Raw genomic sequence first — 25052 nt, 5'->3', positions numbered from 1 at the left:
TGTATACCTCCTTTTCCATTTGGCCAAATCTGGTTTTTAAGGAATTCTTTTCTTCAGTATTTTTTTATGCCTCCTTTTACCAAGCTGTTTATTGATCCATTTTTATCTTCCCTCTCACCAAAAGCACCTTTTAATGGTCAGATTCTTTTTTCTTATTTGCTAATTTTTCTTCTCTATTTTTCTTGATTTGGACTTTATGTTATTGTTGAGTTCTGTTCCTAGGATGGGGGAGGGGAAAAGGGAACTGTCTCAAGTTTCAGACTTTTTCCCCACTACAGTTTTAGAGCTAATTCTGGGGATTTGGAAGTTTCTGGTACTTCCAAAGTGATATGACTATCTTTAGCTAAGAACACCTTAAAGCTTCTGTTACCAGTGATAAGAGGTATTTCATTTAATTGAGTTCTGGTTCAGTATCTTCAATGTCACAGATCTTTTTTTCTGATGTTATGTTGCCTTAGACTGGAACAATGTCTCAATCTGACTTCAGTTGGCTTTGCCACTCTAGAATTGGATGTGATATGTTATCTTAAAGTTGTCTGAAGGGGAATGGTGGAAGAGCTCAACTGGAGGGCTTTTTCTACTCTGTCATTTTATTTCAGCCCACAACTCTCTGGTGTACTTTTCCAGATTTGATTACAGTAATCTGTGGTAAAAAGCTATTCCAAAGGTCCCTTATCACTCAGTCACCTTGCTTCCTCACTGCTACACCTCTTCCTCCCTTTAAAATAGATAAAAGTGTTACACTTGAATAGTTTATCTTTAGTTCTTGATACAAACTGGTTCCTCCTTTTTCTTTTATTTAAAAAAAAAAAGTTTTTAATTATTCTTACCTTGGCAGAACATTTCTATACAGAAAGAAGTGCAAATCTCATGTACAAATTTTTTTTTTTAAAGGTATATGCTAAATTCAACGTAACCAAAACCTTGCCTGTTTCCTTCTAAGCCTTTTTTTTGGGGGGGAGAGGGGAAGAGATTAAAAAAAAAAAAAAAAAAAAAAAAAAAAAACTTTACTGTTGTTTTCTTTTGTATTGCTATCAAAATACAAAATACATGCTTGCAACAAATTAGTATGAACACAGAAAACAAATCTACAAAGTTGCCAAGTAACTCCTTTGGAATTAAGGTTTGTCACTGCATTGATCAGGTTTTTAGGTTTTGCAATGTTATAGATATTATATAATTATTTCCCTGGTTCTGCTTACTTAACTCTGCATCAATTTATAACAAATTTAGCTTTTAAACAGCATAATCTGGCCCAATCCCATCTTTCCAAGCTTACTGGATGTGGGATGTTATTCCTATACATGCTTAGAATATATTCCCTCCTTGTCCCTGTCTCAAAGAACCCATTTTCTAAAGATGAAGCATTTCTCATTCTTATTGTTAATGTCCATTCAATCCCTAAAAATAATGAATTTTTTAATAATTAGCAAAATGGCTGGCATGAAGCAGATCAATATGTGATCAACTGAAAGCTTTTTAGATTTCACTGAATCTATGTAAAAATATAGCAACATTCTATTTCATTTAGATATAATATAATTAATCATTTTGAAATTCACAGGCAACTGAAATTCAGTTGTTTTCTTGAATAAAAAGTGCTGCTATGAACATTTTTATACATATAGTCATTTTCTTTCCTTTTTTTTCCTCTTAGGGGGAAAAAATGGTATGACTAATTAGGTATCTTTGAGAGTGTAGCTCCAAAATGTCTGAACTAGTTTTCAACTTCAACAGCAGTGATGCAATGTACTCATCATTATATATCTCCTCTAAAAATTGTCATTTTCCTTTTTATCTAACCATGCCAATTTCATTTGTATGAGATGGAACTTCAGAGTAATGAAACTAAAGTGATTATTATTATTAACTTTAACTTAATTTAATCATTAATGCGATTTGGAGTATTTTTATGCTACTGAAAACTTACATTTCTTCCCTTGGAAAAAAGTGTTTTATGATGGACAGAATCAGCTACACCCAGAGAAGGAACACTGGGAAATGAGTATAAACTGTTAGCATCTTTTTGTTTTTCTCCCCAGGTTATTTTCACCTTCCGAATCCAATTCTTCCTTTGCAACAACAAAATTCAGTTCTGCATATATATATCTATTGTACCTAGGATATACTATAACATATTTAATATGTATGGGAATGCCTACCATCTAAGGGAGGGGGTGGAGGGAAGGAGGGGAAAAATTCGGAACAGAAGGGAGTACAAGGGATAATGTAAAAAATTACCTATGCATATGTACTGTCAAAAAATGTTATAATTATAAAATTAATAAAAAAAAAATTTTTTTTTAAAGTGTTTTTATCTTACCATTCACTCACTGAAGAATGGATTTTGTTTCTTAAGTCCAATAGGAGTTATAAGTTTTTATCAAAAAAATCATCTAAGTGTTCTCCTGACCCTATTACTCATTTCTCCTGTTATTTAAATTGTAATGATTTTATCTGCAAAAGATTTTTAACTTAATGAAATCAAAACTGACCATTTAATTGCCTGTGATTATTTCTATTCTTCACAAGTTTTACTTTATCCAGAGTTTTGAAAGTTATCTTCTTCCATCCTCTAATTTGTTTGTGATGTGACTTCTCTTGTCAAAGGAGTCCTAACCCTAATAACTGGGAGTCTGGAACAAATACTACGCTACTATGTTTGTTTGTTACTATAAACTGTAGACTTAATCTGTACTATTGATACCTACCCCCCTCTTCAGAATTTTAAAGACTACTACTTTGTAATAATTTGAGATCTTTGTAATACAGTGTCAGATCTCCTTTGTTCCCACTTTCCCCCCCCATTATTTCCCTAAGAAACCTTGACTTTTTATTACTATAAATGTACTTAATAATGTTCCCCCCCCAGCTTTGTAACTTATTCTTTTGGTAGTCAAATAAATTAGGCAACACTGCCATTTTTATTGTAATAGTGCAGTCTTCTCAAAAGTAATTAACATTTCTCCCGTTATTTAGATCTGTAAGGCAATTAATTGCAGTTAATTAACTTGCCTAGGATCACAGAGCTAAGAAGTGTTAAGTGTCTAAGACCAGATTTGAACTCAGATCCTCCTGACTTCAGGTCTGGGGCTCTATCCACTGTACCTTTTAGCTGCCCCAGGTCTATAACTCTTTAAGGGCATTTTGTAGTTGTGCTCTAGGTATCTTCATAAATTACCAAATGTTTTACACATTTTCTAGTTATTTAAAATGGAATTTCTCTTTCTATCCCTTGACTGCTAGGTTTTGTTGATAACATACAAGAAATGTGATAATGTCTGTGCTCATTTTACATAGTTTTACTTTATTTAAATTATTACTTCAATTAATCTTTTATTAAAGTTACGTACATAACTATTAATGCCTGCAAAAAGATGTTTGTTTTTTTTTTAAATTTATACTTATTCTCAGTTCCTTTTCTTCTTATTGCTATAACCAGCTTTTCTAATATGGTATCAAATAACATTCCTGATATATCTGATTTTATTTTAAAAGCCTTGAGTGGTTCTCCACTACTTAAAATGTTGATTCTTAATGTTAAATATATACCTGGAGAATGGTACATTACTATTATTTTTTAATATCTTTTGAACAGAAATGAATGGATGTTCCTTTGTAAAAGCAACAACAACTTTTCTACGTATTAATCTAATCATATGATTTGTTTCTGTTGTTATTAATATGGTCTACTGCCTAGTTTTCCTAATAATGAAACAAACTTGTTATTACATAATTCCAGTCTAGTCTGTGTATGATCTTGTTAATTGTCAATCCTTTCATCAATATTTCATTCAATATTTTTTAATTGATATTCAACAGGAATATTGGTCTTTAATTACCTTTGTATGCTTGGTATTTTCCTCAGTTAGGAGACACCATATTTATATCATAGAAGGATATTTGTTACAACCTTCCTTCTTTTCTAATCCTACATATTCTAAATGCTATTTTTGCATAGCATCTTTTACTTGTGGGCCATTACTATATACAAGTAGACCATTTCCTTCTTTCTTACCATAAGGCAAATTTTGTTTCTTGATTACGGTTTTAGATAATTGATCATGAACACACACACACACACACACACACACACACACACACACACCCCAGAAAAATCTTATTGAGCTTTCAATGATATGTGGAAAAACGTAGTAATCATTAAGTATATCTCATAAAAATATCTCATAATAACAGTAAATACGTTTTAAGAATTTTTAGATTCTACTTGTTATTCTTCAGAAAAACTTTTCTTGGTTCTGTAACTTATGACAATTTTATATGAAAAGAACCTTTAAAGCTACATTTAGCATTTGATTCCGTGAGAAAATTTTATAACCAAACATAAAAGTCCTAGAGTTTTAATTATCTTTCAGGCAACTGTATTACTGTAAAGTCATAGTCAACTAAAGGAAACCAGTCAATGAATGATGCTATTCAATAAGAAAAACAAGATTCTGCTCAAGTCCTAACTCTTCCCCTGAACTCTATGTGACCTTGGGGAAGTCACTTTCCTTTTGAGCCTCCCATTTCCTCGACTGCAAAATGAGGGATTGTCCTAAGACAATGAAGAAGGTGAAGGTTCCTTCTAGTTCAAAAATCTAAGGTTCTCTAAAAGTATGCCTGTTATGTTCTCATTTTTTTTCACATTAAATTGCTTTTATGAAGATTTCATAAAGTTTTTTTTTTCATTTTCTATGCCTGCATTTTGGATTTCCTTCACAGGCTAATTGTACACTATTTCAAAGTCCAATTCTTTTTGTACAGCAAAACTGTTTGGACATGTATACATATATTGTATTTAATTTATACTTTAACATATTTAACCTGCCATGGGGGGAGGGGAGAGGGGAAAAATTAGAATAAAAGGTTTGGCAACTGTCAATGTTGTAAAATTGCCCACGCATATATGCATATATCTGGTAAATAAAAACTATTAAAATACAAAAAAATAAAGTAGATGGGTTAATAGATAAACATTCTTTCAACTTGTCCATTTTTTCTGATCTGTTGCTATTTTATTCTTTTAAAATGTCTTGAAAAATCATTTCCTAAAGATGTTTCTTTAAAAAAATATATTTCTACTAAAGAGCGGAAAGGGACCTGTATGTGCCAAAATGTTTGTGGCAGCTCTTTTTGTTGTAGCTAGAAACTGGACGTTGAATGGATGCCCATCAATTGGAGAATGGTTGGGTATTCTTAGAACCTTGAGAGTAGATGAAATAGTTGGCCCCTCTTTAAATAGTCTTTAAGTTTGGGGAACATGTGCCCATAAAGTGAAAAAACTAAAGAAAGGAATCAGCCAATTGACACACATTCATTCATTCAACAAGTGTCTTTTCAGTGCTCACTATAGGACAATGTATTAGGAGCGTGAGAGATTAAACAATGAGTAATACTTTTGTTTAGTGTAAATATAATGTGCCACACAGCAATTTTTGTTGTAGCTAGAAACTGGAAGTTGATGGGATGCCCATCAAATGGAGAATGGTTGGGTAAATTATGGTATATGAAGGTTATGGAATACTATTGTTCTGTAAGAAATGACCAGCAGGAGAAATACAGAGAGGCTTGGAGAGACTTACAGGAACTGATGCTGAGTGAAATGAACAGAACCAGAAGATTGCTATACACTTCAATGCTGTATGAAGAGGTATTCTGATGGAAGTGGATATCTTCAACATAAAGAAGATCCAACTCACTTCCAGTTGATCAATAATGGACAGAAATAACTACACCCAGAGAAGGAACACTGGGAAGTGAATGTAAATTGTTAGCACTACTGTCTATCTACTCAGGTTACTTATACCTTCGGAAGCTAATACTTAATGTGCAACAAGAAAATGGTATTTACACGCATATATTGTATCTAGGTTATATTGTAACACATGTAAAATGTATGGGATTACCTGTCATCGGGGGGAGGGAGTGGAGGGAGGGAGGGGATAATTTGGAAAAATGAATACAAGGGATAATATTATAAAAAATAAAATAAAATTAAATAAATAATAAAAAATAAAAAATAAATTAATAATATATTTCTTATTCTATATCTTGAGTCCTTTACATTTCATGGGTTGCCGTGGCCAACTGCTAGTATGTATTTTGTGCTTGAATTTGTTATCAATACTGATACTGTTCCACATGAAAAGAACAGGGAAAAAAATGCCTTGACCAAATAAGAAAAAAACAGATGAAACATAGTTTATTATAGATTTAAGAAGGGAGACTGGTATAAATACATCCTATAAAGGTTGAAGTTGAAAATAAATACCAGGAAAAGGGCACAATTTATTTAACTTCTATAGCCCCTTATTAAGGGAGTGTTTGTGTTATTAATAGATCTAATAGATTAGTAAGTTTAACATGTCAGAATATGGACAGTCAAGTGCTCACAGATATATATGTCTCAAGGAGAGACAAAGGATTGTAGATTTAATTAGGCTACTGTTATTTTGCTTTTTGTCCAAATGTTCACAATGTTAGGGTTGTGGCAGCAAAGTGTTAACTGATTAATTTAACAAACTGAATTATTAAAAGGAAAATCTGAAAAAATCAAGGTGACTAGAAAAAAGATTGAAATGCCATCGACAACTGACTCCAAAATTATGCCCACAAAGTGCAATTTATCAAAGCAGAAAGTCACAGAAAAAGGAAAAGATACATAATCCGGCATCAAACTACTGCAGAAGACAAACTGTATAAAAGTCTGTAGAATAAATGTAGTATTTACTTTTTGCTAGCATTAAGAGGACCCACATATATACAAAAAATATTAAGTTCAACTCCATCTCTTAGAGACTAGTTTCTCCAAAAGGAGCTGAAAAGTACTAGAAGAATGTACTTGTAGCATCTAGATTAATAGGAAATAATCAGCCATTCTCTAAAATAATTGGAATACTTTAAAAAGGAAATGCAAAAAAGTATGTAAAAAGATAAAAGGGAATTTTGTCAAGAGACTGGAGGAGAGAATGTGACACAGAAACAGAAAGAAAAAAGGAACACTCAAACATCTGCAGTGATCTAACAGATATAAGATTCTTGGTTAAGAGAAGGAGATGGATTATATATGAAAAGAAGCAGTTCCTTGAGTACCAAGAAACAAGAATGGAGACTCAAATGTGCTATCAACTGAGACTTCAGTCAGCAATAGATACAATGGTAGTTAGTAATTGTCTCTCCAACTCCTGACAACCATGTGAGATGCCAATTTAGTTGATCTCTCAACCTGACAAAACCAGAGACAAGCTCATTACATTCTAGGAGTATACAACCAGAACATTAAAAAAATAAAAACCACTTAACTTTCATTGTCCTTCAGGACATTTTATAGTTTAGGAAAAACAAAAAAATCATCAGATCTTATGATGTAATTATAACTACCATTTACTGACTATATCAAAGGAGGCAAAAACTTTTCTTCAAATATTTATATATAACTGTCCAAAATAATGGATAGAAAGCAAGATTTTTACACATAGAAAAGAATTCAGTCAAATAGATTTCTCTGTGACACAGAGGTACTCAAAACAGAAGTATGGTTGTAAAAAGAATATTTCACTAAAAAGAAATAGAAAAAATAAGTATGAAGAAAATGAGGAATTGAAGAAAGGGAACTTGATGGGCAAAATTGTGGTGATAATCAACAGAGAAATAAATAGAATCAATGTCAAAATGTTCTATAGATAATAGATATCATGACCACTACTACCCCCCACCCACATCTACTTACTGGTTTTCTGGAGGCTTAAAGCAAAGCAACCTAATAATTTCTTAACTTAATGACAAATTCATTATTTACAACAGGGGTAAAACAGACTGGGGGAGAGGGGAGACTCATGAAAACATTTTATCTTAACATTTTGATAACTACTTCAATTGTATTCCTTTGAAATTTTGTTATCTTAATCATTTAAAAACACTATTAGAAGAAGGGTCACCAGTGATATCAGTCTGCTTAAGGGAGCAGTTAAACTAATACACCTCTCTCCCTCCCCCCCCAAAAAAAGGAAAGGGGCAAAAAAGAAAAGGTTAAAAATTCCACTTTGAAAAGATCAAGGCAACAACAATACTGAACTGAACTGAAAACTATTATTCTGGACCTAAATTTTACTAACAAGGAAAAACTAGCTACATTAAAATAGAAATCAAGGTTAAGGGACCACATTATATCAGAATTTGTGGTAGTAAAACTTCAGAAACTCAAATGAGAGTCTTGACATGCAATCCAGATTTGGGGAAGCATAAATTTAAAATAGTTGAGTGCAAAGTCTGTTAAGAATTTTGATTTAATATTCTATGAAGGATGTGAACGCAAGAGGAACACTTCTCAAGAATGAAATTCTGATGAGACAAAGAGTAGCAAAGCTTTGTATGGCTAATACTAGGATCACAAAAAAGCTAAGTATGGGCTGAAACTGCAATAAATACTCAAGAAAACATAAAAAGTTGAGGATTGAAGAACAAAGTGTATGAGAATCAGCTAATGGAAATGAGAATCTTAGGCTGGAGAAGAGAAGATTTCTAGCAGATGTTATGAAAATTCTTTAATTATTTAAGACCCATAATGTGAAAGTAGAATTATATCTTTTAACTAGTCTCAGAGGACAGAAATAGGGGCAATAATTGTAAATTACACAGAAGCAGACTGAATCTTGATCCAAAGGAATCTTTTCTAACAAATAAAGCTTTCTAAAAGTGGAATGGATTATCAATGTAGTGACTTCCCCATCCACAGTGTTCTTCAAAGAAAAGTTGTCAGAGGAACTGGATGTCAGATATTTACATAGATTTTTATGGTTTCACAAAACCCTGAATAGTAGTACTATTATCTCCATTTATAGATGAAAAAACTGAGGCAAAAAAAGGTCAAAATATTAGCCTATGTGGCTTTAGATTTCAGATGTTTGAGACAGGATTTTGAACATTATTCTTCTTAATTCCAGTGCAATATCTCAAAATCATGCTTCTATATTTCTCCTTTTCACCAATCTATAAACCAGGGCAAACTTTTGAATTATGATTTAGAAAAGACTTTAAAAGAAACCAAGAAAATTTAGTTATGCTTAAACATGATGAAAAAAAAAATTATCTCACCTGTGGGGGTGGTACTGTTATTGGTGCAGGAACAGGAATGGGAGGAACAGGAACAGGTAAGGCCTTGGGTATTGGTGATACAGGTTCAGCATGTGTACTTTCTGCACCTCCATTTTGAGCAACTTCATTGTCTGATTTCTTAGGAATTCCTTTCCAATCTATAAAAGGGAAAATAGATATCAAACTATGTTCAACTCAACAATGAAATTTTCCTTATCAATTCTTAGAGCAATACACAATTATTTACAATAAATGACAAATGACAAAAATGTTTACTATCAACATTTACTAGCCTAGTATGTGTAAAAGCTTATAAAATTTAAAAAATTATAAAATAAATGCAATTAGTTATGGAACATAAGAGACCAAATTTAGTAAATCAAGTCATAAGTAATGAAATACATTTTATGAAATCTTTTTTTAAAAAAAAAATCTAAATATTTTTTCATCTCATATGCCCTCTAGGTAACTAAATTGATAAAGAACAGAGCCTAAAATATTCCAGCAGTAAGTTTTACTGCTTATTTGAAGTAAATGACTATTATATTTTTGAAGATCTTGATTTTTACTTTATATTGTTGTGCTTAAGGAATATAATGCATTTAAAGATTCTAAAGCTTTCCTTATATACTAATTTTTGCTAAGTCTATTGTGAAACAACACTAAATTTGGAAAATATTTTCAACAGTTACTTCTTTAATTTGTCATATACTCTAGTTTTCATTCTATTTAATACTCTCAACCAATCATGATCTATAACAAACATTGCATTCTGCACCATACTAATTACATTAAGAAAAAAGTATCATTAGAAATAAGCAAAAATACTAATACAACTCAAGTGATATTTTCCTACTAGATTGAGCATTGTATTCTTCATGAGCACAGAGAATGTATCTTAATTTTTGTAGCCCTCCATATAATCCCATTATAGAGCACTTTGGGCCATTCCAAATACTTCATACATGTTTACTGAAAGTATGACATACAATAAAAGTTACAATGAATGATTAATTTTTACTATTGATACCACTGTCATTTCAAAGAAAGGTAAATAGACAAGATTTTTAAAAAGCAGGGACAAAGGCAAACTAGATACTTTAATCACAGCCACTGATAGAAGTTCAGGGTGAAAACTCATTACTCAAAGTCAACTGAAAAATGTTGTCAATTCTAATTGTCATTTTAATATTTTGAGCATACGCTGTTACCTTAAATAATATAATAGCTCTAATTTTAATTATCAGAAAGCTGGAATCAAAAAAAGTTTCTTTAGTACTTTATGCTATTAGGACTCATCAAGTATTATTATAAACAGACAAGGAAATACAAACCTTAATTCATTGGATAAGACAACAGAATAGACTTAAAATTATACTGTGTATATAGTTAATGGATTTAAATTATATTACTCTCATCTTCTTATTAAGTGTGTAGAGATAAGCAAGACCATTCTCAATAGACATTTTGTATGAAAAATATGTTTCAAGTATAGATGATCTCTGGTTGGATAACTTTCCCTTTAAAAAAAAGACTTTACTGAGAAAATTCAATTACTTATCAGTGGGCATACATTGAACACGTCTTACCAGTAGAAATAGTTTATTTACTGTTACTCATAGGTGCAGATCTAGTACAGTAACTGACAGTAGTAGGAATTTAATAAATACTTGGTGATCAACTGAAATCCCTTACATTCTATGCCAGAAGTTGGCCAGCCTGTTGTTGTTTTTTTTGTACTTCCTCTTATTTTTTGTTGTTCAGTTGTATCCAACTGGTTGTGAACAGATTTAGGGTTTTCTTGGCAGATACTGCACTGTAATACCATTTCTTTTATTACTTCACTTTACAGATGAGGAAACTGAGGCAAATACAGTTAAATTACTTGTCCAGTCATACAACTAGTATCAGCTGTTATAAGGGAACTTAGGTTTTCCTTACTTCAGGCCCAGCACTCTATCTATCTAGCTATCTAGCTGCCCACCTGTTAACTAAGAATGGCTTTTATAGTTTAAAATAAAATTATATTGTACTTTAAAATGTAAAAGCCAATTTTAGCTCTTGGGCCAAACAAAAACAGAGAGCTGCAGGACAGCATAAGTTTGCCAACCCCTGCTCTATATTAATAAGCTGCCAGACATTTACTCATCTATAATTGCAAACTCAATGAAAAGGCTTAGGAAGTAGTGTGTTAAAATACATGCAAATAAGCCTCGGGCCAAGACCTATTTAACTTCTATCATTTCTACTTCTATCACATATTACTGGTCATGAAAGATACTAGAAATAATGTGAATATTTCCACTTCTACTTATGGAATAACTCACAGAATATTTCCTACTTAAACAAAAAAAGGATGGCACATTTTAATTGACATACCTATTAATTACCTATACCAAAATTAAATTATATTTTGCCTTACCAGGATTAAGTGTTTCATTGTCTAGCATTCCACCTTCACAAAAACTTTCGAGGTCTTCAGGTTTGACTTTGTCCCACGGTATATAAGTAACACCTAGTTCCACATCCCAATACTGTTTATAATCTGCTTTTATTCCTTTATTTAAAGCCCAGGCAATCTATTTCATCAGAAAAAAAAAAAAAAAAAGAAGGGAAAGATAGGGGGGAAATTAAAATTGATTGTTAATATTTAAAAATCTCTAAATCATATTTTATAAGTTTGAATCAAAAGCAATCACTGGGTGAGACTATGGCCTAGAAAGGAACAAATAGTGAGCATATGTGTACATATGTATAGAAAAGGGAAGGAGTTGTAGCATGCAGACTTGCACTAGAACTAAATAAGGATTAATCCAAAAAGAGGACACCACATCTCCCAGAAAGCCTAAGAGGCATTAGTCATCCAGACCACTTTTCCACACTTAGCACAGGGATTGAGAATCTCCATTTCTCTAGGGAGGGAGCATGCTTTTCCATACTTTATTCTATTCTGGAAGAAAAGTCATTTCAAGGGATTTTTCACCTTTCTACCAGCAGAAAGAAAATGCAGATATTAAGCACCTTAGCGGAAAGTGGCAAATTGAGACAAAGTCTCTTGTGACATCTTGGGTAAACATTTCAAATGTCAATTTAAAAAAAATGATGAAAGAATAAATTTAATGTGAAAGTTTAAAAACTGATTCCAATACACATTTTCTCCAAATTTGTACCTTTATAGATTTCTGGTTGACTTTGTAGTTGCCACGGCTCAGTTTCTGAAGGGCACGGTAAGCATCTTGTCTATGGACCATTACAATATAGGCACACCCCCTAGGAGGTATCATCTGTTTCAAAATATACAACAAAAAAGGTCATAAATACAAATAGTAAAGGTATGTGTCATAATAATGAGCTTAAATTTATCCACAGGACACTAAATAATACTGTGCAGTAATTTAGAATTTGATTTCTTATGCTATATGCATTCTTATCAATGAATATTACATTTTAATTACTATCTCAGTAAAATTCCATAGCTGATATAATCTGTCCCACCATCACCAATATATATGAAAATGGAACACAGAATTGCAGGAGATCAAAAAGAGTAGGATCTTCTAGATATAATACTACTTCTCCAATCAATCATGTGGATAACATTGAGTGATAAGCCTAATAGAATTAGACTCCCTTCAGAAGCACAAAGGCTTTCTTACCTCATTTTCAAAAGTAATAATGAATTTTCAACCTTTCCACCCAGAAAGTACTATCTGGGGTGTTAGAGCAGGCAAATATATGACTGGAAAATGTGATCCTGGTACAATCAGAAGCCGTTAAGTGTAAGACTTCTGGAGTTTGATGCCTGATCTTCCTTTTGGCAACTAGCTAACTACATGACCTTGGAAAAACCTGAATTTGAGAATTATATTAGACAATATTTATAATTTTAATATTTGCAAAACACTTCACATATGTTATTTCCTTTGAAACTCACAACAGTCTTCAGAGGTATGTGTGGTTATTAAGCTCATTTTTGTGGATGAAGTTGGAAGAAATTGAGGAATTGTAGTATCTGGGAATATTGAAGTTGGGGGGAGGTGGTTGAAATGGAATTGAATTCAAATTTATATCCATGAATCTATGAACCTGATACTTCTTCCTACCTTTCTTTTATCTTTTAGTTGCTGAGATTTACTTCTTAGTCTTTTCTCTAGTTAAGTCAATAAACAAAGGTTCTCATATTTTTCCCTTTTGGCTGGAGGGTAGGAGTGTTAACTTCTCAAAATTGTTTCTATCTTTCTGTTTTCTCTTCTACAAGGAAAGAGATACTTGGGCTATATTCTAAACTCTATAGTCCCCTAAATTCAAGAGGATTACAGGCTAGGCCTACCTCTTTTATGCTCCTCCCCTTCTCTCTACCTCTTCCTCCTTCTCTCTACCTCTTCCTCCCTCTTTGGTGCAGGCTTTTTTTTCTCTTTCTACTAGAAAATGCCAGGTCTATATGGCCTTATGATGAGGCAAAACCTACTGTGTTGAGGAAAGGCACTGCTTTATTAATAGTAGTGCATTTTATATACTATGGATTACTGTTAAGGATTTGTTTTTTATAAACTATTTTTCCCTCAATTAAATTTAATGGAAGGAAAATTAATTTAAATTAAAATTAATTTAATTTAATAAACATTTTTTAAAAGACATTTCTAAAAATACTGCAGACTATAAAAAGAGTTCTCCATGAAAATAAATCCTTATTTCATATCACTTGCTGTATAAAACACACACACACACACACACACACACACACACACACACACACACACACACACACACACTCTCTCTCTCTTTTTTTTCAAATGTTTCCCTTTGTTATGTGCTTCAATAGCTCTCTTTTGGGGGCATTACTCCTGCTAATTTCCCTTGGCACTTTAGACTAAAAAAATAAAATAAAATAAAATAAAATGAAACAAAATAAAATCCTCCCCCCCTTTTAATACTGTAATCTCTAACTGTATTTGATAAATTTGTACATTCATCCCTGTTATAAAATTGTTTCCCCTAAACTAATACAAAGCACAGTTATTTTTAAGGCTCCCTTTTTAGAACTCAGCTTTAAATTAAAACAGACAAATCATATAATATCATTCAAGAAGCACAGTTATATAAGAAAAATGTTAAACATCTAATCAGGAGACCTCAGTTTTATCTCTTTGTTGTCCATCACTAAATTCTTCTATCTTATCTGTCAAAATAATTAATCATTAACTGGTAGGGAAAATACTTACATTAATTGATTCAATAGGGCCAAACTCTTCTAACAGACTGGCAACATCCTGCTGAGTAGTTCTTTTGTCTAGCTGTCCCACCCAGAGTGTAGTACTACAAACTTAAAAGAAAATATTAATTTTAAAAATTGAAGGAAAAAATGGTTGCAAATACATATGCAAAGAACATAACTATGTCGAAATATTCCTGATACATATTAACGTTTATCTCAAAGAAATTTGAGAGTAACACCTTTCCCTTGTGTGTTTCAAATAATTCATTTTATAAAAGTATTCTAAAAGTATATTTAAATATTTAAGATAGATTTACTTAACAGAATCTTTCCTTATTTAGAAATTTAAGTAGTATCATAATGCTGCAGAAATTCTTTTTTTTTTTTAAAAGATGACCTAATAAGTTATTGTACAACTATGTTCAAAGCATATTTCAAAATATTTGGATAGAAAAAAGATGTGGTTCACTTAATAAGTTGAAGCTATTTCTATTAAAGTCATTTATATGGTCATGCTACAAAATTACAAACAACAACTTTACAACAGGCACAAGAAAATGCACGAAAACAGGTAGCTTTAAAGAATAGAACATAAAATGTTGAAAAGAAGTGAGAGAGCACAATGAATAAAAGTCCACTTAATTAAAATATTAACAATTTTATGGGGAAAATCATTGTCACTATGAAATTCAATGTTTTTATTCATATTATCAACTGATCATAGGCAATATACTGAAGTAAATATAAGAAGCCAGATTTTTAGCTCATTGAATGGTGAAACACAGACTCTAACCTAATTACAGTAATTTTAAAAAGTTTGTGGCAAAAGTTAGTAAAAAGGTAAAGGCTAATGTGACCCCCAAGAAAAAAGTAATGAATTTACTGGAATATTTGGGATGTGGGGAATTAAACTTACTTAGGTCACAAATATAAGTCCAAGATGAGACAAAACAAGACTTAAAAAGACTTTATTTTTAATTAGGGAAGATATTTGTACCTAGATCTTTATATTTCTTCAAATACTGTTGTATATTATATGTTAACAAGTTTGCAAGGGAACAGCTAATTTATGTCTAAATAACCATGCTCTATGGCTTCCATTTTTCCTCAATGCAGCTTATTACTTCACACTCTTCCACACAGTTTATGCATTTTAAAAAATTATTTATACAACTTTAATGAAGACTTATTTTCTTAAAAGGATAATCAAGATTTATTAGAAGATGCACTAATGTTGAGATTTGGTTAGCTACACTTCAAGAAAATAAAACCAATTTGTTTCCCAACAGCCCAGACAATTACAAAAACTAAGTTGGAAGCCACTAAACAATTTTTGTAATTAACAAAATTTATAGCCTTTAATATTAATTCCAAACCTTAAAATAATGAATTACATCATAGTAAAAAGTAGCTTATCTATATCTAATTTTTGTAAAAACTTATTACTCTTCAAATGTCCCCATGCTTTCATTTTAACATATAAAAAAAAGTATCTAATTTGCACACTGTGAAAACTGAAAAATGTGTGATATAATTCATGTGGAATCTGCCACTGTTTTTTGATAACTTCAAAATGTTTCCCTTCTAATCCTATATTTTATTTTATGCATTTTAAAGGCATTTAAAAAAAGCTTTAGACTGCCAAAGGGGTCCATGATAAGGTTTTGTTTCTTCAAAGATGAAGTCAAGTGCCACCATTTCCATGAAACAATTCCTGATTCCCTAGCCTCTCTACCTCTCTGATACTAAAATTATTCCTAAGAAAGAAAAAATGGTTTCACAATACTTAAAGAACTTTAAATAAAAGATTATGATATACTGAGATTTTTGAGGTTTTGTATTGCATAAAGTTAATACAGGAGAGTCCATGGAAAGCATGATCACAGTACAAATTTTGTACTCTTTTTAGGCCTTCTACTTTCAAATCAAATAATTTACTGCAAATTCAACAACAACAAAAAACCACTACAGAAAAAAAGTTTGATAATTTCAGAAAGTTTGGAGAGACTTACCACTAGCAGTTTCTGGCTTAATTTGAGGAAGCCCCTTTTGCCTGCGCTCTCGTTCTCTCTCTCGTTCTCGTCTTTCTTGGGAACGGGATCGAGGAGAATGTCGGCGCCTCTCTCTGGACCGTGAACGAGAACGTCTATGACGGGACCTTCGAGACCTAGAACCAGACCGTGATCTCCTTCTTTTGGGTGACCTAATATTTATTAGAGAACAGAATAAACACAAAAATTCTTTCTCTTTCTCAAGAGTTTAAGCTTAGCAATATAACTGAATGGTTAAGAATAAAATTTTGATAGCAATGAGTTTTTTTTTAAGTTTATTAATATATTTATAAATATATCAAAAATCGAATACATTATCGATTTTTTTTTTTTTTTTTTTTTTTTTTTTTTTTTTTAGCCAGAGACCAAATACAATTTTGTTAGGCATATAAAGCATGCTATATACTTTTGGTACCTATTTATTTTCACTAATATGCTCCATTATTTTAGCTCCAAAAGTTTTTCTCCTCTTTTAAAATTTTATTGACCAATATGATAATTTAAGAAATTAATGCTATGATTTTCTGGTATGATATGTTGTACTTTATAAGGGACATGAATTATTCATGTCAAACTACCTTGATTAATAAGAAAATTCCATGACATTTTTTAAAGCATTTCAAATTCAACCTCTATTTTTACAAGTCAATATCCTATCATGTTTCTTGAAGATAAACTGATACATTTCAAATGACTAATAAGTGATAACTACCATTTCCAAGTTTGATACCCCCTCACAAAATATACTCAATAAAATATATATTAATGGAAAAGTTACCACTTTTTACTTAACATTATAAGAACCAATATTTTTAGATAGATAGTCTTTTCCATGTAACTCAGAGGGAAATAGAATACCAACAAAATTAGCACTACTCAAAGAGTTTAGGAGGAGGATTTGGGAAGAGCTATTTGGGAACCAGGGAAAGCCCAAACCAGTCAAAAAGCTGAAAAGGGACAGAGAACTAAGGAAACCTGCATGCAATTTGACTCTTTCCTAGTTTCCCATTGCATAGTACAAACCTATATTGTTCCCTTGACATGCAATTTAATTCTAGGCTACTTCAAACTTAAGGTAACGTTTATCACACGACAACATTGTCATCTTCCAATACACCTGAATTTCCATTCATATTTCTACATTTCTTCCTCATACTACTTCTTACAGACATAAAATGAATTCACTTTATATCCATTTTACATCATGTCAGGTATACATCCTTGTGAGTTTCTTGGAAAGTAGAGGTTAAAGATAAATGTCAAAGTGTTATTTCTATTCAATAATTCCACAAAGTTGTTTTTACCTTCCAAAGGAATTAAAAGCCATAAAAAGAACTGAGATATTTCATGAGATCTGTATTTAAAGGACACCCATGACTTTTTTGTTTCTTAAGAATTTTTTTCAGTAGATGAAATAAACCAATATTCTATACCTGAAACCAATATTATAAATCAAGTACCATTTCTAGAAGGACATTATTCACATTTTGTCACCTAAGACACAAGCCTGAAATTTACTTTAAGAATTTTCCTGGAACAAAGAGCCAGTGAGAGAGAAAGCCTGACTTCCTATTTGATTATTAACATTCCTCTTTTCTTACTTCCAACAAATCTAGGAATATATGAGTCAAATGCTTTAAATCCTTCAGGGACTAGGCTGCAGATAGTATCTTGTTAACATCTTATGAATACAATGAACTTCCTCATCATGTGTTTGACAGAAATACTTTTCCTATCAGGTACACCATATCCAACACATCAAAAAATCCTCATACTCAATCTTTAACATGTATCTAGCACTAATCTCAACTCATAACTCTTAAAAGCTGTGTCTATCCTTGCTTCATAATAAGTCATATGTCTCAAAGGAATATGTTTGGAAAATGTGATTTTTTTATTTTATTTTTTTGCTAAGGCAATTGGGGTTAAGTGATTTGCCCAGGATCACACAGCTATGAAATGTTAAGTGTCTGAGATCAGATTTGAACTCAGGTTCTTCTGACTTCAAGGCTGGTGCTGGAAAATGTGAGTCTAAATGTAAGCAACAAATTGAAAAGTTTCTCATTTCAAAGTATTCAATCCTGGAAAATTATGTTATACTCCCCTCACCTTGATGCTGACCTAGATCTTGACTTTCTGTTTTCAGAGACATGCCGCTTAGTTTCTTGAACACAAGGCTGCTCCACTTCCATTTCCTTTAAAATAAATAAAATCCAATTTAAAATGAGGGGAACAAAATTGTAGGAGTAAAAGGCTGGAGTTATATATCAGGTACCAGACCAAAGATCTTGCTTCTTGAAACACTTCTCTTTGACTGAATCAGTTAAGGTCAATAATTTTAACAAAACAAAATTATGGCAGTGTATTTTAACATAATTTGTTAATATCAAAAAATACTGAAACCATTCTTTTAATCCATTTTTAAAGCACATGTAAATGAGTAGAATTTAGAAAATAAAACATTTCAAGAATGTCATCTAAATTCTAAGCAAATATGAGAAACTACTTAAAGATAGAATTTTAGCCATTTCTAACCTGAGCTAAAGGACTTATTTTAGTTAGTTCACAGTAGCATTAATTTGTTTTTTACTGTAATTAAATTTTCAAAGCTTTTTGAAACTGAATTGAATAATTCATAACTCTAAACAATGCCTGACAATTAGTTAAAATACAGTTACATATTCAAAGATTAGAATCTCCAAAAAAGTAAATTTTGCACATGAAACTTTTCAATTCTATTACTTAATTATTTGGAATGATTTTTTACCTGTTGATGTACTTTCTGCATGTGTGGTTCATTTTGTGCCTGGAATGAAGTTTGGTAAGGTTGTTGCACTGGTGGTGCTGGAGGAATCACAGGCTGAGCCATTGGAGGAAATGGAGGTGTAGGAAGTAGTCCAAAACCTGGCATTTGTCCATTAGGAGGAAGTGGGACCTTTAAAAAAGAGAGAGAGATTAATTTCCTTTGCCACAAGTAATTTATTGTTTTTTTTTGGTTTTTTTAATTAATTTTATAATTATAACATTTTTGACAGTACCTATGCATAGGTAATTTTTAAAAACATTATTATCCCTTGTACTTCCTTCTGTTCCGAATTTTCTCCTCTTTCCCTCTACCCCCCTCCCCTAGATAGCAGGCATTCCCATACATATTAAATGTTATAGTATATCCTAGATACAATATATATATATGTGCCACAAGTAATTTAGAGAAACCAAAAATTATTCTCTGTATAATCAGATAGCATTAAATCTAGATTATAGAATTTTACATACTTTATAATAAAAGACATCTTATTCTTGATAATATTCTTATCCTAGGTTTATAAAACTTCCTGGCAATAATAGGTGCATAATAATAGCTACTAACTGATGATATCTTTCAGTGTTTTAAATACCATAATTACAATTAAATTAAAAAAAAAAACCAGGTATAATAGAAGTAAAACTTAAGCATGTATCTGTTTTTGACCTTTAATTAACTTTTAATATAATCTATAGTGGCATCACTTGAACCTAAAACTATTTTTAGTACTCCTGAATATTTTACCAGTGTAAACTGTTAGAAAAGAATCAGAAAAATCCATTAGTGCAAGATGAAAATCATTGAAATTAATTTTCCTTTCAAGTTTTCAGCACTACATTTTATAGGTTTTGGTGTCATGGATTGTTGTGTGATGGATTCCTTTGGAAATCTCATGAAGCTTATGGAGTCTTTCTCAGAACAATGTTTTTAAATATATTAAAGAAGAAATGAAGTTCTTGGACCTCAAATCAAGAACCACTACTACAGATGAACTAGGACAAGCTATGATCTAGACAAGAAACTGTATTTAGTTAAATAAACTTTTTAAGGCCTCTCTCAAACTAGGTTCTTGTATTTATCCTGGGATTAGCATAATAAAATACACAGGTTCCTAATGATTTCTAGATGGTCTTACTTTTTGATTTTTAGCATGTAATTATATAGGAGTAAGCTTTAACTTATGTTTAACAATCAATTGTTTACTTAAACATAAAAAGCTTTCAGCTAAAGAATTCTAAGCATTATAATGGATAAACCAATGGAACAAAATGCCCCCACTCCGTTAAGCCATGAACTTCTTTTATTTCAATAAGGGAAAAGATTTTTAAGGTTCCACAAAATGATTACATTAAAATACAAAACAATTCATGAAAGAGATACACTACCCACTTCAATTCCTTTAAAAACAAATTCCCTGAGTCTAGAGTAAAGGTCTCTAAAGGAACTTCTTTTACTTTTCAACAATGAAGTCACAAAAGTCACTTCAAATGCTGCAACGGTTAGGTTACTAAGTATTTATTATGTATCTACTAGACTAATGAAAGTGATCACAGCGAATGGCCATGTACAAACAACATATATACTGCAGGTCCTCTCAGAAGAAGATAAGATTGGGGACTAGAAAAGGCTTCTTGTAGAAGTTGGGAACAATTTATCTTTTTTTTTTTCCCCCTGAGGCTGGGGTTAAGTGACTTGCCCAGGGTCACACAGGTAGGAAGTGTTAAGTCTCTGAGACCACATTTTAACTCTGGTCCTCCTGAATTCAAGACTGGTGCTCTATCCACTGCGCCACCTAGATGCCCCGGGAACAATTTATCAAGAAAAAAGCTCAAGGGTTAAAAAAAATTTCTTTAAGTATTATTTAAATTGTTTAAAATTACAGGAAAAAAGCACTCTTCTGATCTCGTTCTATCACGGATACCTGAACAAGATACCTAAACCAGAGAGAAAAATGAAGAGAAAGAAAACCATGGACTTCAAACATTCTTAATGAACATGGATGCAAAATTTTAATTTTTTAAACTGAATATTTGCGATTATGTTGCAACATATTAGGAAGATTATACACTGTGACTGGACTGAATTTGTGTCCAAAAAAAAAAAACAAAACAAAAAACCAAGTTGCTTCAGCATAAAAATGATAAATATAATACTAAAAGGGATTCTGACAAAATAAAACAATTCCTTTCTGTTTAAAATCTAAAAAATGGAAATAACTGCATATTTCCTTAGTACAATAATGAATATAATTAATTATTTAAAACCAAGACCAAACCTTTTGTAATGGAGAAAAATTAAGAGACCTTTTATATTAGATCAGAGATAAAGAATAGCTATTAACCACTATTACTATCCAACATATTTTTTTTAAAAAATGCTCTAGAATAAAATAAATGAAATAAATATAGACAAAGAAACAAAAATTATTTTTGTATATTAAATGAGTCACTTTAAAAGTCAATCAAAAGAACTGAAACAAATTCAGCAAAGTAGTGGAATATTAATGTATATATGTAATTAGAATTCTAGCAGTAGGCACAGCTAGATGGCACAATGGATGCTGGACATGGGCATCAGGAAGATCTGGTCTCAGACACTAGCTCTATAAATAAGTCACTTAACTCTAATTTGCCTCAGTTCTCTCATCTGTAAAATGCTGCAGAAGGAAATGGCATATCACCCCAAAATTTTGCCAAGAAAACCCCAAATCAAGTCACAAAGACTTGGATAGGAATAAATAACAGTATTACTAAAAAAATACATTCCAGGGGAGTTACAAAGAAGTATTTGAAAATGTTATCTACCAAGGCACACCCAGGATCTAATAAAAATATATAATTATAACCGAACTTAAAAGATTTATGGCTTTTTTTATTGTATGTATATCTCTTTGCTGGACTATATAAATTTATTATGAAAGTTTTCTTTTTCAAAAAAGTATTCAATGGGAGGGAGGTAATGTTCACCGTTAAAAAAATTTTTAAAGCAATTTTTGCGTTATGGACCCCTTGTGAGAATGTTTTAAAATTGTATAAAATAAAACAAAGAGATTGCAAAGGAAAGCAGTTATACTAAAAAAAAAAAAAAATACTTATTAAAATGATTTTTTAAATCAGTTCAGATTCCAGGTTAAGAACTAATTTTAAAGAATTTTGAGGTTAATGAAAGAAAGCTTTTCTTCAAAAAAAATAAATAAATACATTTTTTCTTAAGGATGCTTAACACTCACTTTATCAAAATTTACCCTCAGAAAAGAATCCTTTTTTTTTTTTTAGTATTTATAATTTATACTTTGTTAGTAAGAGGTAGCCATATATCTCAGTATACCTAAATTTAAAATCTGTGGGTTATCTCTACCTGGTGGTGTATTGGATCCTGTTGTACTCCCAACATTCTCTGCTGATAAGGATCTATATTTGGAAGCTGTGAATATGCTGATTGCTGCATGCCATCTCCTGGAAATCCACTAGAAAAAAAAAAGAAAAAGCTATTTAGAGCAGCCTAAGAACCACAGAAAGAAAATTGTAGGATTTGGACAAATAGTTTCTTAAGATCTTGTCTATCTGTGAATAGTAATCAATATGAACAATTTAATTTTTCTGCATTAAGACATTAGGGTATAATGAAAAGAGCGCTGAAACTTGAGACTCAAGAGTGATCTAGAGGGAAAAGTGACCTGTTCCCCCTCACAGAATAGCTTTGTAACCAAAAGTTAAATCATTTCAGCTCTTGAATTTGTAAAATGGAGATAAATATAATTCTAATATCTACTTCTTATAGTTGTTCAGGATTCAAATGAGTTAAGTTATCTATGGCCTTTTGTAATTCTTACACACTATATAAATGTCATCTTTTCATGTTGCCCAACATCTACATAGCAAGTACTATTTAAAATACGTTGATGATATTAACCTACACTAAATTTTACGTGATAAAATTTAATAATTAACAGCAAAAGATATGAAATAATGACTTTACATGCTTATATGGAGAAATTCGCCTTATTCCAACTTCTAAATAATACTAATCTTCACTTTGCTATTTTTTATTTAGCCTTAATCACTTACAATGGAGGCTGAGGAAGAGATGGAGAAACAGAAGAATCTTCTTTCTTTGATTCTTCAGCAGCTTCTGGCTCATCATCATAATCAAATCTATCTAATAACTTCTGGAAAAAAATAATTATTTTTCAATGCTTCCTTTAAAAAAACAAAAGACCCAACATTTGCCTCATATTAAGAGTAATATAATACTATTTTACATGTTTTTAAAATAAAAGCTTACCTTGGAACACAGAAATATAAAATACAATATCACCTACACACATGCATTTTTAAAGTACATTTCAATATCAAATCTTTTGGTAACAAAATAGCTAAATTCAAAATTAGTAAGAAATTCAAAAAAAGAATTTTAAAAATGCAAAATAAGATTAATTTAGCTTATGTACTTACTTTGCATAAAGAAATTAAATTATGTGCTATTAAAATAATATTTAAGGAACAAAACAGTTAACCCTGCTAGTTTCAAAATGGACTCTGTTCACCACAAAAGCCAAGAAATTAAAAAAAAAATTATATCCCAACATACTAGTATTACACGGAGGTTTTTTTGAAGCCACGAGAGAATGGCATATATGTATTAACATTACAAAATCAAACAATCAACATTTTCTGGAAAAAGAATAGTTTGAAAATTAATTCTTTCCCAGAAAATCACTTTTATCTTCTTTCTCAAATAAAAACATTCTTTCTGTAAAGATAATATGGCAATATGTAATAAGAACATTTTCTGGTTTAAAAACGAATCATGACACAATTAGTGAAAATTTATTAAAATAAACTATTCTATAGGAGATAACCCTCACAAAGATTATACACTTGATCCTGTTTACTATACTCCTATTATGTGAATACCAACAAAATTACCATATTATGTGTACAGCTATACTTAACTGAATCAACTTCCTTTTGGAGTAATTTTTGTTCTTAGCTAACAAACTATGTAACCTTTTTAAAAAAATATAATTTATTTTTAACATTCCTTTTTTTTTTTTTTTTTTTTTTTTTAAGATTTTGAATTCAGAATTCTTTCCTTTCCTCTAGTCTCTTCCCTACCCACTGAGAAAGCAATCAATATAATATCCATTTTATATGTAAAATCATGCAAGACATATTTCTATTGTGATATAACTTCTAATATTAATGTGTGTAATAGCATTAATATTTTCTTCTGAAATTGAAACAATAAAATGAAATTGAGATTAAAAAGATTAGAAGGGAGCACATATTTCCAAACAAAAGTTGTTAGTTCAGTATTTCTAAAAATAGCTATATCAAGAATTTGCTACAATAAAAACAAGCAAACTAAATCTGTGATAAAAGTTATTTATATGCACTTTTGGAATGTACTAATAGGATATTTTGGGGGAGCAGATTTGCCCTTCCAATCAGATTTTGATCTTACAATTATTAAAATTATTCTGTAATCCTTGTGCATACAGAATAATGGAGGAAGATAATAACAGAAGGCTGCTGAGTAGTAGAAAGAAACCAGCCTATGAAAATAATAATAAATTTCTGTGGGCAATGATGTGGGGTTCAATAGCTCAAACAATGAGAGCTGATTGAAAAGTTAAGGGAAATGGCCTACCTTATCAAATGTAGTTTTTTGCTCAGGTTGGGGAAAGGAAGCTTTTTGTTCAGGTGGTTGTGTCGTTGTAGTCTTCAACTGAGCTGTTATAGCTTGAACCTGAGCCATCACAGAATTATCAATGGCTGGAGACTGGGGTTTTGAAGGTTGTTGGAAAGTTTGAAGAATTTGCTGAAGCTTAACAAATGAGAAATTCAATAAGCTATATTCTGGTAGGTGCATAGTATAAAAA

General features: G+C 31.2%; 1 protein-coding gene across 5 annotated transcripts in view; it reads right to left on the bottom strand.

Annotated features, from left to right (window-relative positions):
• The window catches only part of SCAF4 (SR-related CTD associated factor 4), a 91406-nt gene that overhangs the window by 18476 nt on the left and 47878 nt on the right, over nt 1-25052 (bottom strand). For 2 of the 5 annotated variants that reach the window (XM_074300664.1, XM_074300667.1), the window contains exons 7-16: nt 24821-24997; nt 23236-23336; nt 22526-22634; nt 19130-19297; nt 18472-18557; nt 16324-16514; nt 14319-14419; nt 12267-12380; nt 11519-11675; nt 9097-9254 (exon numbers count right to left, since the gene is read on the bottom strand). In XM_074300664.1, the coding sequence (XP_074156765.1) occupies nt 9097-9254; nt 11519-11675; nt 12267-12380; nt 14319-14419; nt 16324-16514; nt 18472-18557; nt 19130-19297; nt 22526-22634; nt 23236-23336; nt 24821-24997 (1362 nt within the window). The remainder of the gene's footprint in view (nt 1-9096; nt 9255-11518; nt 11676-12266; nt 12381-14318; nt 14420-16323; nt 16515-18471; nt 18558-19129; nt 19298-22525; nt 22635-23235; nt 23337-24820; nt 24998-25052) is intronic. The other 3 variants (XM_074300666.1, XM_074300665.1, XM_074300668.1) reach the window with 3 other exon arrangements.

Source organism: Sminthopsis crassicaudata, chromosome 3, assembly GCF_048593235.1.
Source record: "Sminthopsis crassicaudata isolate SCR6 chromosome 3, ASM4859323v1, whole genome shotgun sequence".
In the NCBI taxonomy this organism is placed as follows: domain Eukaryota; kingdom Metazoa; phylum Chordata; class Mammalia; order Dasyuromorphia; family Dasyuridae; genus Sminthopsis; species Sminthopsis crassicaudata.
The sequence above is the reverse complement of the archived record's forward strand: the minus strand, read 5'-3'. Positions and strand labels throughout refer to the sequence as shown.